Below are 17,807 nucleotides of genomic sequence, written 5' to 3'. Positions count from 1 at the left end.
ACACACACACACACACTTTTCAGGAATTTTGAAACCATTCATCTCCAAAGCAAGACAAAGAAAGATTAAAGAGATAAGTGCCTGATTAAATTGATTTTTAACAAATTTAGCATCTTAGTAAAGTCTGACCTTAAAATGCTTCCTATAAAATGCAATATCCAAATTTCCAAACAAAAGGGAGGCTATACTTCTGTCATTTCTCTAGCTATTCCTCTCCTGATCTTTCTGCACATTGAACACTTTTCAAGTACAGCTAATACATTTGGCCCCAAAGTTTTGCTACCTGCTTGGGGTACATCTTGATTACAGATTCATATTCTGTAAAATGGAAAAGCTAAAGTGAATTAGTGCTTTGTTTGGAGTGAAGTGGTCAAGGCTAAAAATTATTTAAAAGCTGAACTAGAAATTGAAACAAAATCCAATGGAAAATTGTATGTTTAAGGAAGAAGCAGAACTTTTGGAAAGTGAGACATTAATTTTGCAGTGAATTTCTGGTGGCAATAAGCAATGGAATGAGGCCACTTCTCCTTGGAATGCAAGCACCAACTGGAAGTAAGAATGGGACAGGGTAGTGGAAACTTTCTGTGTGTCATCTTTACACTGCATGTGGTAAGTTTCCTAATCATATCTAAATGGATACAATAGGTACAAATAGATCCCAAATTTAGAGTCTTCTCGACATCCAACTCAACTGGGCTATTCCTTTTTCTGAGCCACAGTTCTCTCTCGCCTGGTTTCTGCAATAGCCTCTTAACTGGTCTCACTCCCTTCAGTATATTTGAAACACAAAAGCCAAAATATACCCACTAAACTGTAGGCCAGATTCTGTAACTTCTCAAAAATCTTTCAATACCAGCCAACATTCTTATAATGACCTAGAACACTCTCTGTGATCCAGCTCTTTGTGGCTACTCTTCCCCCTGTGGACTCTGTGGCAGTGCTTCTCAAACACACCAGAGACAGTCCCATTTCACGACCTTTGCGCTTGCTCTTCTGTCTGCCTGGAATACAATTTCCTACACCAATCCCAAGACCAGCTCCTTCACTTTCTTCCAGTCTATTCTCAAATGCCCGGTTCTCACCAAGCCTGCCCTAGTGCCTCATAATTCAAATCCTTCTTTTCTGTTAATTTTTTTTTTCCTTCTTGGGACTTATCATCAAGTACACTGTACATTTAACTTATTTATCCTATTTATTGCCTGTCATCCCCAGTAAATGTAAGTCCTATTGGGGCAGGGGTCTTTGTTTTATTCACCTTGGTATCTTCAGTGTATTGCCCATATTGTCCATAAAAAAGATTTAATAGATACTTGTTGTGTTGAAGGATACCTGAATGAATGCATGCATGGATTAGTGAACTAACTTCTAAGGCTTTTGAAAAGTAGAAAAATGTGCTGCCAGGTTGGAAAACTTTAAAAATTGTTGATGCCCAGTCACATTTTATATTAGATAAATCAGAATATTTGGTGATGGACCCCAATCATCAGTATTTTTTTTAAGCTCTTCAGTGATTCAAATATTCGGCCTAGATTAAAAACTATCAACCTAGAACATCATTTCCAAATTTTAAAGTGCTCACAGAACTGCCGAGTATCTTGTTAAAATGTATGTTTTGATTTCATAGTCCTGGGCAGACTGAAAAATGCACATTACTAACAGGTTCCTGGAATGCCAGTGCCGCTGCTCTGTGTGACTGCAAGTAGCAGGTTCTTAGATTCAAGTCTGCCTCGTTGAACATTGAGATATAGTTTAACGTATTCTAGACTTCGTTTTCTCCTAACTTGTCTTATTTGGTTTATGTTTGCAATATAATTTACTACAAATTTTAGAATAATGTCATCAGTGCTATATAAACACAAAAATGAAGACAATCTTTTGAGAGATCTGGCTTTTTTGTTTTTGGAGGGGAGGGAAGTAATAACAGAATTTAAAATAGATATTTATAGCCACTATTTTTTTAAATGGGAAGAGAGTAAATTTAATATATTACCTACATTTTATATCACATATTTTATTTCAGATAACTCTGTTTGAAAAGCCAAACATTCAACAAAAATTATACCCCAGATGAAGAAGTAATAGAGGGTAGGGGGAGAGAGGCACAGGCTTAGAATCAGAAAAGCCGTGCTGTAAATCCCAAATCTTTTAACTTGGGGAAAACATTTTGCATCTACGGGGCTTTTCCTTGGTAAATTGGAAATAAAAATAATGTCTATTTCACTGGGTTCTGAGACGATTAAATGTAATAATGGACATGAACACCTTGGGCAAGTGCCTGGCCTCAAGCAAGCACCAGTGCATATGAATATTTCTCTTTCTTATACCTGGTTAGATAAGAGTTAAAAATGTATCTTAGCAGCTTTGATACAAAAAACAGTGAAGAAAGCTCTTTAATGGCACAACTATGTGTCATCCTTGTCTAGGAGCATAAATTTGCACAGCAGGCAGTGCAGTGAAAACAGCTCATAATCAACTCATCACCTCTCATCATTGCTAGGCTCAAATGCAAATGGGAAAGAATGCCACTTCAGTCATTGCTAGTGAAAATTAGCATCTGTGACACTAATGGTGTCTCATTTAGTATGCACTTTAGATTAAAAAGAATGGTTTAAAAAAAGCTGTTTCCAGAACTGTCATTATTCTAACATTTCCCTCAAAAAATAACAATGGTACTTGAATCTCCTTTACTTGAAGAAAAACCTGCTAAAATTTAATAACACACATCATTAATCCCTGCCAAGTAAAGGCCAAGTTCTTCTAATTACAGTTACTAACTTTCATTTGTGGGGTCTATTTCTTTCTATTTTCAAAGTTTCTTCCATATTCTTTAACCTGGACCAAAGGTCTACTGTTAGGTAACAGTGGCTCTTCCCCCGGAGATCCTTGAATGATACTGAGTATATTACAGTTCTTAAAGCTTACAATGAGTTATAGTTGTATTTATACACATTTTTACACACATATTAACAGACTTGTTACAAAGAGACAATAAAAGTACATAGCTCCAGTGAGTATCCATATTTGCACCAGGCTATATGTAGTAGACCAAGGATGTATAACTCTGAAGCCCATGATGCTTTTGAATGTGGCCCAACACAAATTCATAAACTTTCTTAAAACATTATGAGATTTTTTTGTGATTTTTCTTTTCTTTTTTTAGCTCATCTGCTATTATCAGTGTATTTTATATGTGGCCCAAGACAATTCTTCTTCCAGTGTGGCCCGGGAAAGCCAAAAGATTAGACACTCCTAGAGTAGACTCAAGAAACTTAATTCACTTTATAAATATTTATTGAGAGTCTACTACATTCAAAGTATACTAGCTGTAGAGGGAAGATATGTGGTTATGCTTGCTTCAATATTAAGTCATGATTTTTTTAAGTATTTGATTATTAAGAAAGTTGTTAGCTGGGAAACCTAGAGAAACTCCCATGTCTACAAAATATACAAATATTAGCTGAGCATGGTGGTGCAGGACTGTGGTCCCAGCTACTTAGGAGGCTGAGGCAGGAGGGTCACATGAGCCTAGACAGGCAGAAGCTGCAGTGAGTGGTGACTGTGCCTGCACTCCAGCCTGGCTAACACAGTAAGATCCTGTCAAGAAAGAAGAAAGCAAGCACAGTGAGTCCCTGTCAAGAAAGGAAGAAAGAAAGAGAGAGAGAAAAAGAGAGAGAGAGAAAGAAAAGGAAGGAAGGAAGGAAGGAAGGAAGGAAGGAAGGAAGGAAGGAAAGGAAGGAAGGAAGGAGATTGTTTTACAATTGTAGGTGTTGACATGTGTGTGGACACCTAGAGGGATTTCTTTTATGAACTTCCCGCATAGTCAGAGACAGGAATGGTGGATTTCTAAACTCACAGAGGCTCTTAAATACATGGTCTCCCTGATCTCCATAAAATTTCGCTGGCAATTCAGGTGGAAACAGAAATAATATGTACAGTCCTGTTGCTTATAGTGGCAGTATATTAAGAACAGAAGTATGGGAAATTAATGTATTTCACATCAGTTTCATTTTTTTTTCATCTAACTGTGCCTTCTTCAAAGTAATTAACCTTCCTTATGCCTTAGGCTCCTTATGTATAAGGCTAAATAAAAGTGATTCTCTCACAGTTGTTACAAATATTAAATAAATTAGTGTACAAAAAAGTGTGAGCACAGCAACTGACATGAAAATAAACAAACAATAAATATAGAAAAATAAAACATTTTAGTTGAAAAAATCGGCAAGGAAAATTGTTATGTTCTATAATTTAAGCATTTATAGAGTGTAATGCAATAACATCTCATCAAATCTGAATGTATATGTTTATGTTTAAAAGTTTTTAAAATCACTATCAGTAGTGGGTACTAGTAGTAAGAACATTATAGGCATGAGCAAGCCAGGTTTGGTTGTTCGTGCCTATAATCCCAGCTCAATGGAGAGCTGAGGTGGGCTGAGGTGGGACGATCACATGAGCCCAGGAGTTTGAGACCAGCCTGAGAGCCAACATAACAAGAATGAATCTCTACAAAAAATTTTAAAATTAGCTGGACTGGTGCCATGGTGCCTGTAGTCCCAGGTACTAAGGAGGCTGAGTTGGGAGGCAGCTTGGGCCTATCCAGCAGGTTGAGGCTATAGTTAGCCATGATTGCAGTACAGCAACTCCAGCCTGGGTGACAGAGTAAGACCCTATTTTACTCAAGGTAAAAACAAAATTCAAGAAGAAAGATAACGGTATCTTGCATGTATGTTAAGTAAGACTTTTTTTTTTCTTTCTGTAAACACAATTGTTTCAATGGAACCATTGCTTTTGGCTTTATTTTTTAACCCCAGGTGACACGGTTTGGCACTGTGTCCCCACCCAAATATCATCTTGTAGCTCCGATAATTCTCACATGTTGTGGGAGGGACCCAGTGGGAGGTAATTGAATCATATATATATATATATATATATATATATATATATATATATATATATGTATATTCCAGTTTAGCTAAGGAATTACAATAATGTACAAGTAGCCCTCCCCTTCAACATGAAGGAAACAGATGTGTGTGTGTGTGTGTGTGTGTGTGTGTGTGTGTGTATGTATTTTTTTTTTTACCAATTCTCTCTCTCAATACAGGTACAAAACATATATATGTGTGTCTATACATATACATATATATAGACACACATATACATATAAATATGTTCTCAATTCCCCTGTGTGTGTGTGTGTGATTAACCTAAGTATAGAATACTTAACTACTATTCATCTTATTTCTGTTTAAATTTGGAATTTATCTATATACAGTAAAGAGTTCTGAGACATGCATTAAAACCCTTAGAAGTTATTAACGTTCCAGTACATGCAATGGATTTCTTTTGTAATAATTCTGCAAGAATTTACCAGTTTCTGTTACAGAATATCTCTGATCTCTGGCTCTCAGCCTATACTATAAATGTCTTACAATACATTTGAATGTTTCTGATCTTAATTATGAGTAACTCATAAGAGAAAATCTATACCAAAAATAGAAAAACAGAGAAATAAAGGATAAAAAAGGGGGTACACTAATAATAAGACTACATATGGTAACACTGCATTTTAACATGTATTTGGATTTACTCTTTTTAAATTCATGAATATATTTATTGATAAGTTTTAGGAACGTAAGAAAATAAATTATTTTTGATATAGGACTCAAAATCTATTGCTACATGTTATATACATGAATGTTTGAGCCTTCTCGTAACTGTAGGACCTATTTGAAAATACTAATAAAATCTTTTTCCATTAATTTTCAGTTGAAAAGCTTCATCATTTTTATTTGAGGTAACTTTAGTTATAATACACATTGCATTTGAATTGTCCATAGGTAGCTTGAAATAGAAGCAATGACAGTTAACAAAAGCTAAATAATTACATATTTTCTTCCTTTTTAATATTGTCACCTTTTACCCTACTAAAGCATTTATAATTAAAAAAAAAAAAAAAAGAAAGAAAATCGCTTTCAGAAATTCTGAGAGTATAGTATGAAGAGTTTATGTTTCTGGGTTAGGAAATATAACCTAATGCCTGGTGTGTAGTTAATCAGTGAAGACAATGGTTCCCTATATTTCAGACCAATTTTTTGAGGGTTCTGTTTCTAGACATAGACCCTTTCTAGACATGATTCCTTTTCAGTAAATGAAAGGATTTGCACTCCTTTTACTATGAGCCTTTTATTTACAGGGATCATCATAACATCCACCTCTGCAAATTGTTTTTCTTTTTAGAAAGAGTCTTGCTTTGTTGCCCAGACTGGAGAGCAGTGGCATGAACACGGCTAACTGTAGCCCTCAACTCTCCTGGGCTCAAGCAATCTTCCTGCTTTGGCCTCCTGAATAGCTGGTACTATATGCACGTGCCACCATGCCCAGCTAATTTCTGCATTTTTTGTAGAGATGGGGTTTTGCCATGTTGCCCAGGCTTGTCCAGAACTCTTGAGCTCAAGTGACTCACCCACCTCAGCCCCCTAAAGTGCTGGAATTACAGGCATGAGCCCATGCACCTGGCCAGATACTGCTCTTTATTCATATAATATGCAAAGAAAATTACCCAGCAAAATAAATGTGAATTAATAGGAAATGAGTTATTTTATGACATAATTACAAATGGAAAAATATCACTTCCATGTTAAAAGGATCCAGTTGAATGTATAAAAAATATACCTGTGCTTCTATACTCACATCTCTTTAAATTCACATAGAATGAACCATATGTGTAATGAAAATAAGAATTCATTCACAACAAAACTTAGTGTTTTCAATGTGACTATTTTCTCTGATGTTTTGCTCAAAGATGTGTATTTTTTCAGATATATTTTTTATTTTATGAATAAGAAGGTCAAGATTAACAGTATTCCACCTGTATTATAATAGTTACTGCTCTTAAGCCAAATAATGATAAAGTATCATTTTGAAAATAGTTTAATGTCATAAATATGATACTAACTCACTATATAATACAATCTTTAATAATCTATCTTTAGATTTAAATACTTTGAGGAATATCATTCTCCATATCAGCTTTTATGATCTTCAACTTTTTGTTGCATTCAATCAAGTAAATGTTATATTAAATTAATCTTAAATAGAAGCACAAGTCATGTTTTAAAACTTTTTTTGTAATCTTTGGAAAATGTTACTTTGAGTTTTTCTTCTATTAGGGAAAAAGAAATTATGATACATTATCTGGCTATATTTTAAACTAAAGATGCTTGTCTATGCATTGTCATGATTATCATGCATTTGTGTCAGAAAGGATTAATATTGAAAATCATTGATTCTTAGTTTCCAAAGATTGGAAATCATTTATTTTTGTTTTCTTCAGAAAAACTTGGATGGTAACTTCCAAAGACTTTCAAAATATTGACCACTGTTCAATGTCTCATCAATGTAAAAGGTCATAACCAATGAAAGAAACCAACCTCTTTCTCTGAAAATGGGTGCCTAACAAAGACTGATAGATGATAAGTAAATCCTTTAAAAATATCTGGACTCAGCTATTGTTTATCTCAGAAAGAGATTAAAACTTGTACTTACCTAAGAAAAGGAATGGACAGGTATTGGAGAAACTTTCTGACATTGGTACTTTATGAACAGTTGTTTTATGTTATTAATAAATCTAGAGTCCTACAATAGAATCTAAACTTTATCCCATGTTATACTTATTTTTAAAAGTAGCACTTGTTGTCAAGACAAAGAACAGAGTAACATCCCACATATTACCAATTTGCCAGATCTACCAATATATGGGGTTTTGATGCTCCTCAAAACACAGCCCAATTTTTTGTGTAGTAACAACATTCGCTCAAGAGAGAGAATAGAAAATATACGTCTCTACAACAAGCTATCATAATTTAACATTCAGAAATGAGAAAAGCCTTCTATTTAACCATGACATTTCCATTTTACAACCTTCTCATAACTCTATCTTGAAGAACTAATCTTTTTAAGAGATAAAATTCATTCAGTAGAGTATTTAATAGACGTTGACAATCTCACACTCATTAAAAACATGCAAGGAGATTTTATAATATCAAACATTCAGAGACCACTAAATTGATTTTCTTGAAGTTGAGCTGAACTCAAACTTCATTTACAGATGTAAATGTTCCAATATACATTGCAAGACAAAATTACATAGACAATAATTGCTAGGTGTGATTTAAAAATCTAACTTTGCAATTTAATTTTTCTGTATTTGCCATAAGGCATTAAACCCTATGTTTGATTTATGACTGACAGATTAGAACATTGTGTGTGTTCAAACACATATATGTTTTTATTTTCTATTAAATAGCGTGACTTTATTTAACTATGTATGAAATTACCTTACCTTTGGCTTTTGATGTTTCTCCTTCTCTGAAACATTGGACGGCTTTCTCTTGAGCATGTTGAATTCAGACTACTAGTGAGTGCACCTTCTGCTGTTACAGAAACAACTGAAAACAGTCAGCAGTGTGCTGTCTAACGTACAGCATCAGATAAGGTTGAGCCCAGGGACCCGCCACTTCCTCCTTTGGTCAGGATATGACTTCAACATTTACGTGGGTAATTTTTTTTTCTTACAGTAATTCTTTAGTAACTCTTTATTGTCTTCCTATATTATATGAGGTATGTTCCAAGTCTTGCACTTAGACACACCTGCAGTTATAAGAGCCATAAGGATTCCAAAACAAAACTCATTTTCTTGGTTTATGTAAAGGTAAAAATCTACAATGCATTCCATAGGTAGAAAAATGAAAAATCTGAGCCAATAACTGAAATAAAACTTGAAATTTTGGCTATTATTTTTAAAAACATGAAAGAATACTCAAGGTAGTCAGTTTTATATTTCTAAATAAACACTGTTAGAAGATAAGTTAGACTTTAAACAATATTAATCCTAAAGCATGTATGAATATACTTTAAAATATGGATTAGGCCCATTCTAAATATAAATGGGAACATGACTCCAAAAGTAAATGCTTATGCGTATGTTACTTTTCTAATATACTAAGATGTGGTAAAGTCCTGGTTGACAAAGAAATCAATTAAACAGAATCCCCAATTAACCATATGTCTTTGTGCTACAAACTACGCCATATTCTGATTGTTTTCTTGGTGATGATCCCATTAAATAGATACCTCTGGGTGTTTTATTTTCTCCAAATAAAACACCCAGAGTTATCTATTTAATAGGACTAGAAGAGTTAATATGACTTATGAAGAGTTTCCTCATCAAACTAAAGGTTGTAAAATGTTTATTATAATGTCAAAATCAAAATACCCAGAAGTAAAAGCAAGAAGTTCAAGCTTTCTTGTTAACTGGGGATTTACCAAAGGGAGACTTGCAAAATATATGAAATGCTGGTTCTATTTGAACAACCCAGATTAAGAAAATAAACCTAGATTTCTGTTTATAAATCCTCTGAGTTGAAAAGCAGTAGTGCCATATTCTTAATCAGCAGCTTGTCCGGGTGACAAATCAACTGATTCTATTTCTCAAACTTAATTCTATTTCTCAAACATACCTCTAAGCCCCTCCTCCCTGAGGCTCAAATTTTACTAATTCATTTAACAAATAAGATTCAAATTTCAATAGTTCATTTAATAAATATTAAATTGATCATCTATTATGTGCTGTTTGACAATATGTCAAATCTCTTGACTAGCTAAAAGCAACCTGTTTTTGTTCTATTACAGAATTGAAGGAATACGCTTTTCAAGATTATGGTTAATATGCCTATTATTTTATTACTGTATAATAAAAACAGACTTTTATTTTTCAAAATTATTGAGCTAGTATTTTCAAAATACTGACACAGATAACACTGGAAAACCTGAGAATGCTAAGGTTGGGTAATTCTCTAGAAATACATCCTTTAGACTTTCAGTTTGGGCTTGGATTAAGACAATAGGCTAGGAAAATCTCTTAAGAAATTGAAAGTCATAAAAAATACATTTTTAAGTGAACCATTTGCACCCTCCATACCTCCTTTTCTTCATCTATAAATAAAAATTTAATTTTGGAATTCAGTCAATAAAATGAGAATGATAATGCTTGTACTTACTACATGGTTAAGAGTTTTGTTGACAATAAAAATAAATATCAATAAGGGACATACTTATTAGATGATTCATCATTTCAGTAATATTTTATGTCAAATAATGTTTGTGAACCCTAAAGGGGCATAAAGTTTTAACAAGTTTGAGGTGGTGCTTGTTATATTTCTCCAATGTTTCTATAATACAATGCTAAAAAGAATAGAGTACACTCACATTTATGAGACCCACATCTGGACTAGATGCAGTTTTAAAAAAGTGTTATATTCAAGCAGTGTGTACAAAAAACAAACAAAACAAAACAAAACAAAACAAAAAAAACTTCCATTTACAATCTCTAGGCACTTCAGCATTGTCAACGTTAGAAAAAATATTTAAAATGTAAACAAAATAAGTATTTTCCTTCAAGTACAGGTGAAAAAGGAATTTTCCAATCTTTCTTTCACTCAAGAAAAATGTTTTGTGGTGATTAAAGGACAGATATGACATTTGAGATCCCATTTATTACCTAACTATCTTAAATGTCTTGATCTCCAAAAAGATCAAGTGACACGGTAGCAAAATGTTTTTATCAATTCTGTACTATTTTATGGAAGACACCGAGATATTTAGTGAGTGACAGAGTGATCTAGCAAGCTCAAACGTCACAAATGGACAGAACAAAAGTGAAGAGTCAGTGTTGAGCGCACCTAACTCCTGGCCATGATTAACCAGTAGGAAACCTGTTGCTTAACATGTGTTCTGAAATAGGGAAATTGCAAAAGCCCCGTCTTGGTGCTTTACAATACCTGAATGATCTTACATCCCAGACAGGATGAAACTTTGTGTACTAGCTCTGTGTCATGAATGATGTGTAAAAATTTTAAAGAAATTACAGTCAAATGACAGAGATCAAGGTGTATTTTTCAGGAAAGTAAGGTGAGCCATAAAATAATTGTTTTAGCAATCCAAAAAATATTTATTTAGTGTATTGCTAAAACACAAATCATAAAATTTAAACATAGGTAGAAGGAAACTAGAGATCATGGGAAATCCAAAGTGATGACCTCAATTCTGAGACATGGAGGATCTCCATCTACATTTGTCTACCTCTTACAATCAAGTTGAAGAATACAATTAGATAGTAATTTGGATTAATCCTACTTTACATTTTATTTTAGGACATGTACATTTGTTCAATAGATGAAAGATTTTAAAGTCAAATCTTTTTTTTTTTTTTTTTTTTTGAGACGGAGTTTCGCTCTTGTTACCCAGGCTGGAGTGCAATGGCGCGATCTCGGCTCACCGCAACCTCCGCCTCCCGGGTTCAGGCAATTCTCCTGCCTCAGCCTCCTGAGTAGCTGGGATTATAGGCACGTGCCACCATGCCCAGCTAGTTTTTTGTATTTTTAGTAGAGACGGGGTTTCACCATGTCGATCAGGATGGTCTGGATCTCTCGACCTCGTGATCCACCCGCCTCGGCCTCCCAAAGTGCTGGGATTACAGGCTTGAGCCACCGCGCCCGGCTTAAAGTCAAATCTTTTAGAATCAAACTAGATTCTCTGCATTGCCCTAATAGTTAAAACTTCTCTAACATGTGGAGTTGGTTGAGCACAATCTTGTGTATGCCTTCATGTATTGCTGGGACAACTATGACCAAAAGCAATTTTTTTTAACTCTAACCAAAAATACTCCTGACTCTACCTCAAGCGCTTTGTTAGAGGAGGACAACAGAAAGACATCTTTCAAGAAATTGAAAATAAGCAAAATAAGATTGTCATCACAAGCGTCCAACTCTGAAATTAACATTTAACATAAGAAAATTATTCTATTAAAAAAAAAGAACTGCATTCCATGCAAGCCTGCAGAATGTAGTCATCTATGACCAAGAAAAGCAGTCAATCATAAAAGTAATTTAACTTTGATAATTCCTCTCTTCTTTTTGGCCCCATCAGACGAGGCTTCTTTCTATAGTACAGGGAAGAGAACTGTATACAAAGAAGTTGAGTGGGGATATGATACTGTGTTGCTACCTGTTTGTGGCTTCATGGAAGTGGAGATCCTACAATATCATACAAACTCTACCTTACTCAAGGCTTTCTGAAATAAGTACACACTGGCATCTGATGAGATTCTATGCAATTCTGTATTTAATAATTCAGATGTTGGTGCAAGGCTATATAGAGGGGTCTGGGTGTTGTACCCTCCTCCAGTTATCTCGCTTATTCTTACCATATGTGGATCAAATACCTCAACATCTCCTTATTCGGATTTGGGAGTTTAAGAGAAACGATGGGATGGATATTCCCCCTGGCCTATGGGAGGGGTGAAGGAAGTAGGGAGACAGTTCCTTCCTCTTGAATCTCCTGTATTTCCTAACTCTCTAAAGTCATTTACCCATTCTATCTCTAGAGTTCCTGTTTACTAATTCCTTTTTCTAAGGGACCCAGCCTCTACCCTGCTCTTGAAATCCATTCTAATATGTTACTAATTTAAAAGCTGTGCAGTCGATTTTCTGCTTCTCCTGGTGACCTCCTCTGAGAAGTGACAAGCTCATGTTTTGGGGAGATTAGGGGAAGATAAAATTCTGATTCGATTAACAGGAAGTGGAAAGAAGATGGGAGCTATCGAGGTTTGCCGTTTTCAACAAGACGTGAAATCAAGCATATCTATCACAAGGATTAATTTCTTCTAAAAACCTGCCTCAAGTCTACATGATAAATTAATATTTTGCCTGGTAATTCTCCTTATAAGGCCTTGCCTGAGTCTCATTGCAGAGTGTTCCTACACATTCAACTAACAGTGATGAGGTGATGTCCAAACCACTTCTAAATAATTAGGGAGGTTAGGGAGAATCTGAATTCATTTACCTCACATAGAAAAAGGACAATAACAGAGATGAATACTGGAAGTATCCATTCAAGTATTCAAGAAAAAGCGAGCTCAAGAAAAAGATTAGTTCAGGAAAATGGTGAGTTCTAGAAAAAGAGAGCACAGTGAAATTGGAGTATCTTCTCTCCAGACATGCAATTTTAGCTGGGTTTCAGCAAACAAAAAATGTGTTTAACTATGTCCCTTTGTTTTGATTTTAAGCTCTATGAATAAATGATGATTTGGTTCCTTGGGTAGACATGTCTACAGGAGACAAAGGCTGCATTCATACGGACATCAAGTATCTGGAATCTGTGATTGCTATTTCTCATTATAAATTTAGATACTGCCATTGTGGTTAATTAGAATGTGTTCCCAGAAAAAGATCCACTCTTGATATGCTCAAAATACTATGTTTCTGAGAAGTTAGAGTTGCTAGTCAAACCCTGGATATCTTGGGAAGCCTCTTGGAGAGCCTGGCCTGGGAATATTACTGCTTATTTTAAATTTCCAAAGATAATGTAGCATATTATTTCATTATCTTGGTTGTAGAAGAAATAGATAATTGGGATAAATAAAAAGGACCAATATTCTAAGATGAATGGTGAACCTAAAGATTCATACGGGATAAAACTGCTTTGAAGAGACAAAGGACTCCATAGATTACATGTATGCCTTGCAAGATGTTTGAATGTAAGAGAAGACAAAGTACCAAAACCGAGTAATATCAGTCCAAAGTGAATGGAAAAATTAGGGAGGCTGACAAAGTTTAAGATTCAAAATGAATGCAGATTACTCACGTTACTTCAATAAATTACTATTATTTCCTTTCTAAGTGGCTTTAAAATCATGTAAGGGTCAATTTTTGTGGTTGGCATTATAAATAATGATAAAATTTAATCCATTTGTGATTAAAAGTTATAATATTCATGAAGTAATCTTATTCTCCAAGTTAGGAATATTAATAATTACTGTCATCTTGAGTGTTTATGGCATAATAGAAATTTTGCTGTGTGCTTTATAAATATTTTCAATATAATCTTCATAAAAATCTTCATGAGCTGGTACTAATGTTATCATCCTCAACTTCCCAGTGGGGTTTGGTAGCATGTCTAGTTTGCACAGTAGGAAGTGGTGGAGTCAGGATTCAGTCCAAAGCCTCAGCTCATAACCATCGCTCTATGTCACAACTAGGTCTTGGCATACCTAAATACCTGGCATAAAATGGGAATGATTAATTTGACTGTTGGGGTCAGGAATGCTAAGGGATAGGGGGAGGGTAATATTGAGTTGTTGGCTGCTGGTTGAAAAGAGAATTGGTTCCATCATTACATGTGTAAAAAAATTTGGAACCAGTAAATCTACAACCAATACAGAACCCTTTTCTATAATTAAGACTCAGCACCATGGGGACAAATCTGCATGTCTGGCCCTACTCCAACCCAAGCGACCTCATTGTGACACTTATTGGCCCTCAAGTCTACCCTCGATGATAATCATTGTCTCTAATTTTATGCTTACAAAAATGGGTGTAGGTAATCAGAGCAGAAGCACAAATGAGACTTATCCACACTTGATGATATTACTTTCTATGAAGTTCCTTGGTGCTGGGGTCTGAATGTTTCTGTGGTCCCAAAATTCGTATGTTGGAATTCTCACCCTACAAGGTGGAAGGTGATAGTAGGTAGAGCTTTTGGGAGAATTTGGTCATAGGGACAGAGCCTTTATGGATTGAATTAGTGCCCTTATAAAAGAGTCTGGAGAGACATCCCTCACTACTGCTTTTCCATAATGTGAAGACATAGCAAGAAGATGCCATCTATGACCCAGGAAACAGGCCCTCACCAGAAGAGAAATCTGCTGGTGCCTTCATCATAGACTTCTCAGCCTCTAAACTGTAAGAAATGAATTTCTGTTGTTTGGAAGCTACCCCAAGTTTATGGTATTTTGTTATAGCAGTCCAATGAACTAAGTCACCTGTTTTTGATAAGGCATCTACCTATAAAGTTGCTGCCATAAGCACATTCCATTTTCTCCTTGATTTGGAGGTTTAGCTCTCCAATTTCTGTTTCTAAAGAGTGTTTATTATTCCCTCAATCTTTGGCTCTTAATTTTGCTTTTTTGCTTGCCTCAGTATCAAATCCAAATTGTGGTTATCATCGCCAAATTTCTACAATATTGCTACTTTCTACATTTCTAAATGTCATTTAAAGTTTTGCAAATATAAAATGCTTGCACTAAAAAAGTTAGAAAACACAAGCACCCTCCCCATCCATCTCTATGCCTAGACTTCCTATTTCAACTCTTTTCCTGATCCTTCCAATATTAAAAAAAAAAGTTTCTAGTTGGTTAGATATATTTTTCTAAATAATAGACCAGTATTTTTTTGATTTATGCATTAGGCATTGTTGATTGGTTCCTGATTTTGTCCTTGAGAATTTTGTACTCTTCTCACTTCCCAACTCCCTTACAATTATTTTGTTAAATCATTAGTCACTATTTACATTATCATGATGTAAATAATATCATTCATGACTGAGACAAATAGTGTTTAATGCTTCATGTTTCTTTGTTGCCTATTTTTGGAATCAATAACTGTCTTTCTATTTATATGATTGGCTCTCTATATATTGTTATTTCTCAAATACTCTGACAAATATTTCAGGTGATTTCTCTCAAATATTTAATTTCAAACGTCATACTGGTCATTTCAAATGCTCAAACACTTTAGATGTTTTTTCTGTTCTAACGTGTGCTAATGTAGTTTAGATGTTCTCCACTGAGGATGGAATGGAATTTCTCCTTAATCGCTTCTAGTCCTCTCTGGCTACGGTCTCATATCATGTTTCTTTCTTGTCTGCTCTTGCATTTGCAGAAACGCATCCCCATAACAGAAAGAGGGCACTTATGTCCTTGTAGATCCTTCACAGTTGAATGCTATGTTGATTTGAAATTGAATTCTATCCTGGAAATCATTTTTTCTCAATATTTGGATGGCTTCTCCAGTTGTCTTCTAGCTTTTGAAGTTGTTGAAAAGTGCAAAAGCCATTGTGATTCCTGGATTGTTGTATATGGACTGTCTTTCCCTTTATTTTTCTTTCTTCTGTATTTTACTTGTATGTTTGGAATATTTTAAAATGTCATATTATGTGTCTTGATATGGGTTATTTAACAACTTCTCTTCAGGCTTATGTTCCCTTGATAAGTTCTTCATCTCTCTTTGTTCTTTCCTTCTGGAAACTGATTTTGTTCAATCCAATATTGAACATACTGGATTGATACTCTCATTTTATGATAATGCTCTCTGTTCTTTTATTTTCCAGGAACATTCCATTACTCTTTCTACTAATTACAATAATAAATATTTTATTTTAGCTAGAATTTTAGTTTTCAGAAATGCTAATTGTTTCCTTTTCATAATATTCTATTCTTAAGTTTTGGAAAGGAAGTTACACGTAATGGTTATGAGGGTGAACTTTAACTACACTGCCTAGGTTCAAATCCTAATTCTGTCACTTACCAGGATGCCCTTGACAAGTCCTTTTCATAAAATGCACATGAGAGTAATGCCTGAAAGAGATTGCTATGAGAATTTTAAAAGACACTATTTATTATGGAGTTGTTGAAAAAGTGTCTAGCACATAGTAAATAAACACTAGGTAGTAACAAGTAAATACACAGAATATGTTCTATTATCTTTCTAAAGTTATTAATTATCATTTTTAGAATTTTCCTTGTATTTCCTTCATTATCTTGATTTATTCTGACTTCTGTTTGCTTTGATTTTAGTCTTTCATGTTTAGGCTGCTGTCAAATGTCTTATGATCATGGTATGAAAAACCCAGCTGGAAGTTCTATGTAAATGGGTAGGCTTGGCAGGTAATCAAGTAGCAAGGAAGCCTGTGTTTTCTATTTATTTTCTTTCTTATTTTTTTTTTTCTTGAGATAAGGTCTTGCTCTGTCACCCAGGCTAGAATGCAGTGGCACAATCACAGCTCACTGCAGCCTTAACCTCCCAGGCTCAAGCAATCCTCTCACCTCAGCCTCCTAATTAGCTGGGGTTTATAGACATACACCATAATGTCTGGATTATTTTCTATTTCTTGTAGAGATGGGTTCTCACTGTGTTTCCCAATCTAGTCCTGAACTCCTGGACTCAAGTAATTCTCCTGCTTGGTCTCCCAAAGTGGTGGGATTACAAGCATGAATCACCACAACCACCCCAAGGAAGGATTTTCATCAGAAGACCCTCAAATGACAGTTTCTGGAGTTCTTTTCTTTGAGAATACTGAGGTCTGCAGATAGTAATCTTTCCATGCCCTGCTGGACTATGGAGAAAAGAAAGTAGTTTCTTTGCTGCCTTCAAAGGCTGAGCCTCTCAGGGACTCTTTGGTACACACTGACTCATTTTATTGCAGCCTCCTTGTCTACAGCTTCTGAGATTGCAACTTGCTCTAATTCTCCATTCACCTTTTAGTATCCAGAACATTAGCTGACATCCTTTCTACCCTTCTCCCAAATCTCTTTCTCTCTTTAGGTTTGTGTCTTATTGGTAATTGTATGTAGCTATTGGAACAAAGCCTAGTTTTGCCAACTATATTTCTTCACATTTTTATTAACTCCAACTCTTCCTTCACCCTGCCCTTTAAAACATTTGCACATCTTTATCTTATTTGCTCAGCTCCTAATTATATGAAACATATAGCTAACTATGTGTAACTGATTCCTGTCAATACCACCCTACCTTACAATTTTAAGATTGGCATAGGTACATGGCAGAATGACACAGTAGGAAGAAGGCAAGACACACACATAAAGCCTTTCCATTGAAGCCCATTCTTACCTTTACGTGACTGTGCTCTCTCCACATTTTCATATTCTTCTCACGACCAAAAAATACAGTATT

General features: G+C 34.9%; 1 protein-coding gene across 7 annotated transcripts in view; it reads right to left on the bottom strand.

The window, feature by feature from the left end:
- SAMSN1 (SAM domain, SH3 domain and nuclear localization signals 1) overlaps positions 1–17,807 on the bottom strand; it is a 330,513-nt gene that overhangs the window by 51,652 nt on the left and 261,054 nt on the right. For 4 of the 7 annotated variants that reach the window (XM_074389480.1, XM_074389481.1, XM_074389479.1 and 1 more), the window contains one exon: positions 1–17,807. This exon is cut by the window's left edge and continues 14,988 nt beyond it. The exons of 1 other annotated variant lie outside the window; for it this stretch is intronic. In XM_074389480.1, the coding sequence (XP_074245581.1) occupies positions 17,655–17,807 (153 nt within the window). In that variant the 3' untranslated portion in view covers positions 1–17,654. 2 more of the 7 variants (XM_010344881.3, XM_010344882.3) reach the window with 2 other exon arrangements.

Source organism: Saimiri boliviensis, chromosome 18 (assembly GCF_048565385.1).
Source record: "Saimiri boliviensis isolate mSaiBol1 chromosome 18, mSaiBol1.pri, whole genome shotgun sequence".
Taxonomy (NCBI): Eukaryota; Metazoa; Chordata; class Mammalia; order Primates; family Cebidae; genus Saimiri; species Saimiri boliviensis.
The sequence above is the reverse complement of the archived record's forward strand: the minus strand, read 5'-3'. Positions and strand labels throughout refer to the sequence as shown.